The following is an 11,788-nucleotide window of genomic DNA, read 5'->3' as shown; positions in this document are numbered from 1 at the left end:
TACTTTTACATTTCCCAGCAACTTGATTTAATTCAGTTTTTCTGTTTTCGTGGCTCCCTAATGTAAAGTACAATACTAAAACATTACCTACTTATGTATAAAAAAAAATACACAAGCCTTAAATTCATAAGTTTCATTAATTTTATTAACACTTTAGTATCACACATACACAACATGTGACATCACGTAACCTTATGGGTAACCTCCCTCACTCAGTCAATAGTTGTAGGTGTGAAGGAGGATAAGGTTACATTGGGGTTCACTAACCAATATGGGTGCGTTCCACTAAGCGACCACAACGACCAAAACATACCTTCAGGCGTTCCACTTGGCGACCGCGGTCGTGGCGAAAACGTCACTATTTTCGCCACGCGAAGCCCACAACGCCCCATCTATAGAGCTGGGTCGAAGTGGGCGTTCAGAGAAATATGGCGCAATTTTTGAAACAAAATATGGCGACCGAAAAAATTATCTCATGTAAATGAAAGTATTATTTCATGTAAATAATAGAATGTGTTTCTCAAAAGTCTACAAAAAATAAATAAATAAATAATTACTTATCCCTTTACATACTAAATCACTGAATAACAAAATCATTTACCTGAAATAACTTTTAAATTCTTCATCTGAATAAAGATCAATTACACTGATAGCTAATAATACGTGGCCTAAGTTTTCGCTTTTTATCATTGCGATTTTATAAAATTGCATTCCACTCTTCATCGGAACTAGATAAAGAACTTTCTAAAGCATTATTAATAAATATCCAACTGTTGCCACAAAAGACATTTTAATTTTATTTAAACGTAAATTTTATAAATACTCCACTAAAATGTAATATAAAAAATTGAATTATATATATTCTTTTAATATAAGTCAACTTTACCAATAATTAATAAAGTTTATTATAACTGCTTATAAACAGGGTTAAAATTAAAAAATAACCTCTTCAAGCTTCTGACTTATTTTCGAGACCGCCATATGTAATGTTTACATGAACGGTTAAAACGCCCACAGTCCGTTCCACTTGGGTTTTCGATCGCAACGCTCGCAAGCAAGTGGAACGGGCAAAATCGCGGTCGTGAGCGTGGTCGCTTAGTGGAACGCACCCTATATCGTTTGTTAAAACAGTAATTAAATATCGTCTGAAGTCCAAAACCGGTCAGGGATACAAAAATATAAAAAAAAAAAATGCATAGGCGACATTAAAGTCTGCAAGGTTATAACACATTGATGGTGATGCTCAGTGATATTTTAAAATAAGCATGTTTTAAAAGTGGCTGTAGCAAGAAACTTCTAATAAATATACTATTGCAATTTGCAGCTCATTATTTGTTTTATTATAAGATTTTATGAAGCGTGACATTGAAGATTCATTGACTGGTTGGTCAAGTAACTCCAATAAATAACTTGGAAGTTGTTTATTCATAATTTTTTTGTAGCAAATGTTTTCGTCACTGCAAGCGAAGTTCTTAATACTTACACAATCTGGAGGATGAAAACATGAATGGAAATAAAGATGCTTTTAAGTCAAACTAACTCCATGTAAGACCAAAAAGACTTATTTAAGATTGTCTTGAAGCCCACAAAGTATCAATCGGTCTCATTTATGTGATTTAGGGTACTGAGGATTATGAAAATAATAATAATAATGTTCATAAATAGAAATATAATCTTAAAAAAAATGGATAAATGTTTATTACACATTTAACAAAATAACTTCTTAAACTCTTCTCAAAATATTAAAAACTTCTAGATTTATTATCAACAAACTTGTTAGTCTTATTTGTTGAATTATAAGCTCGTTCCCACGCACACTTATCTTTAATATACTTTTCCAAACCGATTTTCAAAGCTATTATCGTTCCAAAAGAGGTTTTCATCACCTGTCTGGACAGTTCTGATATTATCAGCTTACGCTGTTTCTGATTTGCATAATTCCAGATAACATCAAATGATCTTGAACCATATTTATCAACGGCCAGATCAATGTAATGTCCCTGTGAAAAAAATTGATTAATTTAAATTAAACAAAAAAAAAAAAAATTATCAGTAGTTTTGTTCTAACAATAAAAGGGCAAAAAATAGTTATCATCATTAACTGCAACTAAATTAGTTACCTGTAAGTGTCAAGTAATAGAAATGATAATAATTTTTTTAAATTAATTCCTTAACTACATTCTGTCGCTAATAATTATCATTATTGTAAATGTAAGCATTTACCTTCAATGCATTCAATAGTCGATCTTTTGATTTCGCCCCAACTGTGGAGGAATCGAAGAAAGCATCAGTGACGTGACAACCTTTTGCGTCAGTTAGAATACGTTTTAACGTGGATATATTCAACGATAATGCAGCTTCAATAAACTGAAAAAGAGAAAAAAAGGTTTTTGAATTTAGATTATATCAAGAAATAAATTTTGATAAATTATATGTGGAAAAAGAAGATTTACTATTATTCAGAAATTAGAAACACCAGAAATGTGAAAAATTGAAAATTTCTTTTTTGATTTTCACTAAAAACTCTTTTTTTTAAAAAAAAGTGTAAACATTCATATTTAGTGCATATTTGTAATGAGTGAACAAAGTTCAACGAAGCCGTTTGTAAAAAAAATTCCATAACATGAAAAATACTGTATCGATATACTCGTTCTTATTTTTACCAATAAATGAATTTTCTTTCAAATTTAAAAATTGTATTACCCACACTACATAGGTGCCAGCCAGTACAATAAACACTAATCACACTTTTAGAGAAAAAGCTCGAACATTCCACTTTACCTCACTTAAAATCGAATGAATGAATCGAATTTTTCAAGAATCGAATTGATCGAATTTTCCAAGAAAAAACATTGCGATAAATGTTTCAAGTCTCTCTCACTCATGAGATTAAAGAGGGGGAAAAAAAAATCTCATCTCTTATTGTAGCCTTAACAGAATTTTCCTGTAAAACTGTTTATTTTAAAATTTATTGATCGATATGGTGAAAAACTGGAGAAAAATTAAAGAAAAAATAGGTCTTTTTTAAATTTTTGATATAAAAAATATAAAAGAAATATAAACGGATAAATATATTTAAAAGAAATGCCCAATTTTCGGTTAGCTAATTTTTTAGAAAAACTCTATGGACATCATTTTTTGCATTTTACGTGGTGGTCACTTAGGCTGGAAACATAGTGGAGCGGCGGGCAAAGCGGCGATGATAGCGAAGAGCAAAGCGGCGAAATCAAACACAGGTAAACATATGGGACCGCGCATAGTGGCGAGCAAAGCGAAGATAGAGCAACGCTATCTATAAAGAGTGGAGCGAAGCGTTATGATATGTTTGATTTCTTCGCTCTCATCGCGCTCAATTTGTAAAGGTTATTTTTCAAAGGTTATGGATATTGATACATTATTGGTTTAGTTTGTTTAAAGAAACCTCTGTGGGGCCATAGTATTTGCGAAGCTACAATAGTTTTTAATAATTAATAGTTTAAATTAATTAACAATTAGTAGTTAATGGAGAATTCAGGTAATTTTTGCTACATTTAATTTGGTTCTCAATCCCTTAATGCTAACTTTCATCTAAATACTAGGCAAAATTAAATTACATTTTCACGTCCTACTACTTCTGATCAGAACGAATTCTCCAATCCTTCTTCTGTAGCGTCGTACTACTCCAGTTTTTCAGATGAACAACATTAATTTACGACAAATCATGGTGTAGTGATTTAATAAAATTATTGTGTTTTTTTAATTGACTAATTTCTTTTTATCTGCATATATTTCTATTTTATTTTTATTTATTTTGATTTTCTTATCTTAAAGTAACTGCTAGGATTAATGGGGTTACACAGATTTGTATTTAGTAAATAACCTACATAGTTAATTTTTCTATATTGTGCCTAACTCATGTTTATGAGCTGTATTACTCAAAAACAATAAAATTTGATTTTGATTAATGGGGTTACACTGGGCTAGTATGTAATCAAATGTTGATATAGACATTCGAAAATACGCATGAAACTTGCCAGGATGCTCCCGAAGTTGTTGGTACAAGTGATGAAATTCACCAAGTTCATTTCTAGACTTATTTATGTCATGTACACTGCAGCTCCTACTACTAAGCTGCTGCAAATACCAAAGTTTTGAACGAAGAATTTTCATATAAAAATAGTTCCTCCATCTTGTTTCGTCGAAAGGAGAAACGCGTCTAAACTCGTCACTATGTGCATGCGAATCTTTGCTCGCTGCTCGTCGCTCTCTTTGATTTGAAGCAGCTATCATCGCCGCTTCGCTCGCCGCGCCACTATGTTTCCAGCCTTACTAATCGAAAATCAGCGCGATAACTATTACTCAATCCTCTTGGCAATCAACAAATTTACTAGTATTATTGGTTTTTGATCATGTTTTTAAGAGCTTCTTACAGCTTACAACCCCGAGATAGTTATTGTTCTCTCACGAAATGACATTGTCAGTACTAGGTCTACAAAAAGACTAGGCCTATATTGATGTTGACGCGCCTTAAATTGAAAATAAATAAATAAATAAATTACCTTCTGCGGCTTTTTGAATTTAAATATATTCTGCACAATTAAAGACCCATGCAAATTTACATTTACATCCACTTCAGTACTGACTTCATCACAAGTTTTCATTGAAATAACACATAAGAAGAGATATCTCTCTTTATTTGGACTTGAACATCCGACCGCCGTTGTTAAATTCTGTAAAGTGATGACAAACAACATACATGAGTTAGCATTATTAAAATACGCGAAAGAATTCCGTTAATTTTTTTTTTAACATATCTTCATTTAAAAAAGAAAAAACAAAACATACCTTCAAGAATTCACCTTGTTTCTCACCAGTATTAACACATGCATCTGAAAGTGCATGTAAAATGTCAAAATGGTTTGCTGAGATTATTTCACTAAATTTATCCTTAACTCCTTCCACGATATTTGCAAACTGAAAAAAAAAAAAAATGGAGATTGAGCTACACAAATTTGGTGAAACTATAACTCTCACGATTTTCTCAAAGTTATAAAAAAAAAAACTGTCTTCAAACTTGAAATTTGATTAAAAAAAAAAAATTATAAACTTTTGCAGTTTGAAATACCGATTACGTTAACCTATAACCCCTAGAGGGTAGGTTACCCTTTATCTGTTACACATAATTGCCAAAAAACGAATGTTTTTTAATACGGACAGTAATGCCAACAGTCACATTTTTAATATGAATCACTGCCTACAGTCTCTTCGAACAAATTTATAGGAAATCGCGTGAAAAAATTTCGAGAAAAATTGCAAAAAGAGTAAAATCCATTCTTTAAAATGAAATTTAGTACTGATTGAGCAATTAGCTTCAAACTCAGAATTAGCAACAACACTTTTTAACTCTCCTTTATAGTATCTAAGGCTTCACGTAAAACTAAAATACTTTGAGATGAGGGGGAGCCGCTTAATTAAATTTTCAAAAAAATCTTGTAGACCAACATGATGATTAGTACAAGGCGTGTACAAAGTTGGAACAAAATCATTTTTGAGAAAATTTGTTCAATGGTGCTTGCGGATGAGGAATTTTGTTCGACATCTTCTTACAGTCGGGTTCATTGTGGGACACTCATAGACAATTTTTTTTTAAAAAAAAATCACTTTTTCGAACTCAGGGGACTCTAAAACTGAAATTTCAGGTAAAAACTGGTAATAAAAATTTCACTCTTAATAAAAGAAAGTAAAAATTAACCTAACTAAATTACATTTTAAAATTACAAATAAAAAGAAGAATCGATTATGAACAAACTAAATAAATAATATATACATATTATTACCGTTATTTTATTACTGCAAGACTTGATCAATTTACAAACTGCAAAATGCCCTTTTTTCGATAGTATCAATGTTCCAATATGATTTAGGAATATTTTTTGATAAATTTCTTCTTGAATTTCTGGAGATGCAACATCGATTATAGCCTCCAATAACCTTTTTTTTGGGGGGAAGAAAGCCAATTAGTTATCTATCGAAACTGAGATCTGAGCAGGAAGTTTTTAAGATAAAATTGACGAAAAAAAATAAATAATATCTTAATTTTATTTTTAGAAGAACTTACCACTCACAATAATACTTAATTGATTTGAGAGATCCTAAAAGTCATCACTAGAATTATAATAAACTAGGTTTGACCGTTATTTTCTCCTAAACACTAACTACATTTATCACTTTATACAATAACTTAGGTGTCATTTAGTTGCAATAGGATTTGACTGAATTTTTTTCTATGATTTTTGCTTCTTTTGAGGCTATTTTGTCTGCGATTTCGTTACCAGTTAGGGTACGTTCACAACGGAGCTGTGAGCATAGATGATAGCAGAGATGATAGAAGTTATGCATCAGCGCTTAAAGAAAAACATAATACATTCGAATGTGAGCGTGCACAACGAAGCTGCGACTAGTGACTCATACGCGCTGCTATAAACGAGCATAGATGATAGAATTAAATATTTCATTTTTCTGCTAGCTGAACTCCAGTATCGGGACTTTAAAATGAGCTTCAAATTTGACTGCTGTTCAAAATACCTCTGTTTTTCAAGACATTTGGTGAAAACCGGCATTATTTTTTGTTATTATTTTATTATTACTTTTAAACAATTTTTTTTTTATATATATAAATCGTGCTTACATTAATAAAATATATTTTATTTTCATGTGAATTTGTTTTTTCTCAATAAATCTATTACTTACCTAAGAGTAATCAGTTTTTCTTCTATGGTTATAGGATTTCCATGGCAATTTTTCCAACGTTTTCTTAATTTTGACCTTATTTTTTTCTAAAATATAGTCGAATGAGCGTGAACCCATCCTCACATAATCAATAAAACGATCCGGATAATTTCTAAGTTCCTTATATAAATAGTGAAATTCACCCAAAGTACTTCGTTTTTTATTTATGGGATGTACGTGATATTTTCTAAAGCGTTTTTTCTTTAAAATATACCATTTTGTTGCTTCTTCACTACTCGACATGTTGCATGTATCACAGCTCCGTTGTGCACACTAATCAGCGATTATATTTTACTCTATCAGCTATCATCTCTGCAATCATCTATACTCACAGCTCCGTCGTAAACGTACCCAGAGTTGACTATGACCCGGAATCCTTTGAATTATAATTTTTTCCTAATTAAAATTACTATAGTGTCTAGTATGTAATTGTCACATTCAACTTTGAAATAATATACAATTTAGCGGCAAGCTACTTTAGAATCTGTCTTTATTGATCGTTTTAATGACATACTGCAATGTTCTAATCAGGTATTCACTTTGAAATACGAAAGTTTTATAATTTTTTTTAGCTTTTCATTGAATTCATTGCCTCTTTGTTAAATAGAACGCCCCAAATTGAATTTGAGCCTACTGCCGCCTCTCTGAGTCATTCATCCACACAATAGGAATCTGTAGTTTAGTAATTTTCTTTTTAAAAAAAAGTTATACAAAATTACGTACCTTGACCAAGGTACATCTTCAAAATATTCCACTGAAACAGTATCAGGCAAATTGTCATCATTTTTCATAAAACAATTCTCCATCAGAAAACGGACAAATTTTTGACATTTCTTTATTGAGACAGCCTTTAATGAATATATAAGTATCTGAAGAAAACCGGAAATAGATTCGTGATAGTAATTATCTAGAAAAACAAAAAAAAAAGAATATAATAGTTCAAGCGTTAGGCAGAAAATTAAGATATAATTAAACTATTTTAAAAAAACTAATTCAAACTGTTTACCTGCAATTTCTGGCCATTTCATTAACTTTTTACTAAATTTTTTTACAATAATTTTTGAAATGACAGTTTTATTGTTAGTTTTTGCATCATATCCTGAGCATACTGTAAGACATGTTCTGGCAGCAAAATTTATATTTAAATTCCAAATATCATTTTCAAAATTTTGCAATAATTGATTGCTTTTGTTGTTCAAATAATGTAAACATGTTTCTTTTTCCTCCTTTTCGGCTGTCTAAAATTTATTTGAAAATCTTTTTTTCTTGTGACAAAAAATGTAATCTAAGAAGTCATAATTTATTTTCCCATAAAAACTTACCCTAATTCTGTTTCCAGCTTCCTTAATTATAGCTTCTTCTACTCTACTCTCAGAACTGGATTTTATACGATTCATTTCCTGGTCCATGGCATCGGCAATTCTCTGTATTTCAGACCAAGGTGCATACGGTATTATTCGTTCTAAAACTGAAGCTGCCACAGTGTGATTGCATACATCCACTTCGATCCCTTCAGTTTGTTCTAAAGTATTTTTGGCAAGTATTTCTGAAATAAATGCCAGACAAAAAATAAAATAATAAAATGATACAAAACTTCGGTAATCATAAGTGGCGAATTGCCCTAATTCGCTAACTGTAAAGCCTAATTGATGGGCTTTGCCCCTCTGCACTCCTATGATATATATAACTATAATATAGAATAATAATCAGAAATGAGATATACTAAGGGTAGACTTTTGGATCTTTGCTTCCACTTTGCAGAGGCATTCCAATTTTAGCAAATTTATGTTAATCTGTTCAAATAACCAGTTGATTCACCTTCAGATAGCGATCAAAACTATTTGTAAACAATCAGTCTCAAAAGGTGAGGCCTTAGCAGAATTTAGTTTCAATACAAATAATATAAGTAAGATTCTAAGTAAATGTGGATGTGAATTGAATGGTTTCCACCTTAACAAAACTAAACTGACGACTATACGCGTTATCTAGTGATCATTATGAACTCTCGTTTCTATGTCCCTGTACTTATAAGTGTTCACAATAAAGTGCCTGTAACCCCCGCTTTCAGAGAAATCAGAAGTCTCCCAGAAATTGGCCATAGCTTGAGAATCTTAACCTAAATATGAACAGATTGGAACTATTACTACTTACTTTACCAGACAAAAATACTTTCTATTAATTTCGAAATAGAACTTGAATGGAAATATAACATTTTTGCCTTCAGCTTGGAATCGGAGATCAATATGAAAAAAAACTGAAACGGTTAGGGATAACAATTTAAACAATCCCATAGCTGGAACAGTAAAAGATTAGGCACGAACCTTAAGGACAAAATAAATCAAAGTTAACAATTATTACAAGATAATCAATCGAACTGTTTAAAAAAGAATCTCTGCTAACATTGTTTTCAGGAACGTACAATTACTTCTCTAATCTAATCAAACATCTTACAATGAAGCTGGTAATTTCTGAGAGACCTGAATTATAGTTACGTCAGATACTTTCTATACTACTGGGTTTTCCTTCATTCTCCAGTTCAACCAGTAAGGAGAAAAGCAGACATGTAAGATTGGATTTTTGCTGCTATTAATTTAAAAGATTTACAATTGGATGACAAAATATTAGATCAAATCTTTAAAAAAAATGAGATTACCTTTTTCCTCATCATCAATTTCCCCTTTTAAGACTTCGGCAATTCTTGAGAAATATTCGTAAGTATCTTGATTTAAACGACCCAGATTCTTTTCTTGCTTGAACTTCTTATGACTTTTATGAGACAAAGCATCACTTTTTCTTTTAAAACTTGCATCCATTATGGCACTTAATTTTTAAAACGGCATAAAACCAACATAAAATGACCACTAGATACACAGAATAATCTAGCACGCTGTTCAAGGAAGGTTATATTGCTGTAACTAACTATAACCTGCTAATATAAAAAAAATGGAACTTAAAACTTCTTTTTCATGGCTCGGAAATCTAAAAAGAGATTCGCAATACATTTTCTTCGATCGATCAGGGACAAGTATTTCATACACATCTAGTCAGCTAGTTTTGGAAGTACCAGTTCATAAAATACAGAAGAAATAGAAAATCTCGGCTGTTTTTATCATAAGATCCTTATTTTCTCGTTCTTACATTTTATGAGAGGAGTAGTTCATATACATTAGGTTTTGGATGTATTAGTTCGAAAAATGGGAAAATGTTATCAAATTTAATAGGAATTCCTTAATTTCTGCTACTTACATTTATGCCATGATTTGAGAATGCACTGAAATTTTCCTTGTTTTGGATGTATTTCTTCAGAAAACAGGTAAATATTTTCTGGTTTTACTAGAAGTCCTTCATTTTCTGCTTCCTAAATTCTATTTTTAGGCCCAGGTCTTATTCATACACTTTAGGTCGACTTGATTTGTAAAAAGAAGATTAGAAAAATTGTAAATTCGTACTAGTTTTAGTAGAAATTCTTCATTTTCTCGTTCTAATATTCCATTTTTATGACTTGGTCCTAGAGTACACTGTAGTTTGGCTAGTTTTGGACGTAGGGTTTTAGAAAAAAAAGATAAAAGAAGTAAATCTTTATTTGTTTTACTAAAAATTCCACATTACCAAAAGTTACTTACTTTCTCGTTCTTACATTCTTTTTTCTATGCCACGGCTAGATCATATACAATAGGTCGGCTAGTTTTGGAAGTACTAGTTCATAAAATACAGAAGAAATAGAAAAATCTTAAATGATTTTACAAGAGGTTTTCTGCTTCTTCTTGGCCTTATGGTTCTTCAAATTAACCATCACTCATTGGTCTGTCTTTAAGTAGTGGGTAGTTTGTCCGGTAATATGAATAGTTTTAAAGGCACTGTCCGTATGGTTTCCTAAGAATTATATTTTAATCTTATTTCTTCTGTATAATAGTTGTATAAGTCTGGGTATTAAGTGTAAGTTGGTTGGAAGTGGGCAGTTCGTCTGTAATATTGTCTTCCACAGCTGATCCCTAGGGTTCTTGTACTTTCTGCAGCCCAAGATACATGATTAGCTTCGGCTGTTGATTCTTTGTCACAGAAGCATATAGGATATATTTATATATATAAATAAAAATAACAATTTTTGTACATATACATATATAAATATATAACATTGTTCATTTCTGATCTACTAAATGAATTCATTCAAGATGAGAAAAAATTCAAAGTAGAATGCAAAAATAATAAAGTTTCTTTTTTGTTTTATTATTATTATTTGTGAAATCTATAATTTATAAACATTTAAGTAAATTATAAGTTATGTATCTTTTTAATTGAATAGACTTCTTTCTTCTTCTATGTGCCAAATGGTGAGGTGAATAGCTGTGGTTGAATCTTCAATCTGCTTATGGTGCAGTAAAATCCTCATGTTTTCCGAAAATGCTGCAAACCATAACTGGGTATGGAGGATTGTATTGAGGAGTAGAATTTTCCTTTAACTGGTCGTGGGGTTGAGTAAATTTGCGCCCATTTTCCTGTAACATGATTTGTTTTTGATAGTTTTCTTCTTCTTTTTTTTTTTAGGTGTTTCTTGGAGATGGGTGGACAGTTCGCGCGCCGTTATCGGCCATCTCATTTCCACCTAATTCGCGTTTGTGCTCTCACCTACACCAGATACACTAATCTACCGTTAGAATTTTTCTTATGTAACAGAGTTAACGTGTCTAGAACCAAAAGCTAAGGCCAACTACCGGGGTTGTTTTAAGTTTTGGAGAGCGTTCATAATGATGTGAGTGCTGAATATTCGCTGACCAGATGTGGGTTAGGCATTTATCAATGGTTGTGAGTTCGGCTGTAAATATTGAAGATTTCTTATTGAATTATCGGATGACGGAATTATTTAAAATTGTAAACTTCAGCAATATATATCTTAAGTTTCATAAAATGGTGTCTTACGTTCGATATTAAAACCAAAAAAATCCACAATAAACAATTTTCTAAAAATCATTTTTTGGTTCAAGCGGAACTCAAAATGTTTATTGAATACTCAAAAATCTGC

At 31.2% G+C, this 11,788-nt stretch overlaps 1 protein-coding gene across 1 annotated transcript; it reads right to left on the bottom strand.

Annotated features, from left to right (window-relative positions):
* Window positions 1-1,654: 1,654 nt before the first annotated feature.
* Window positions 1,655-9,690, bottom strand: LOC141453601 (uncharacterized). The gene is made up of 9 exons (XM_074127015.1): window positions 9,422-9,690; window positions 8,091-8,314; window positions 7,775-8,006; window positions 7,492-7,675; window positions 5,817-5,970; window positions 4,825-4,953; window positions 4,539-4,709; window positions 2,224-2,367; window positions 1,655-2,000 (listed from the first exon to the last, which is right to left on the bottom strand). The coding sequence occupies exons 1-9, from the start codon at window positions 9,579-9,581 to the stop codon at window positions 1,743-1,745; spliced, it is 1,656 nt and encodes a 551-aa protein (XP_073983116.1). The 5' UTR covers window positions 9,582-9,690; the 3' UTR covers window positions 1,655-1,742.
* Window positions 9,691-11,788: the final 2,098 nt, after the last annotated feature.

The sequence above is a fragment of the Rhodnius prolixus genome, unplaced genomic scaffold, assembly GCF_049639745.1.
Source record: "Rhodnius prolixus isolate KJV_2025 unplaced genomic scaffold, Rpr scaffold_3, whole genome shotgun sequence".
NCBI lineage: Eukaryota > Metazoa > Arthropoda > Insecta > Hemiptera > Reduviidae > Rhodnius > Rhodnius prolixus.
This window is presented reverse-complemented; position numbering and strand designations above follow the sequence as displayed.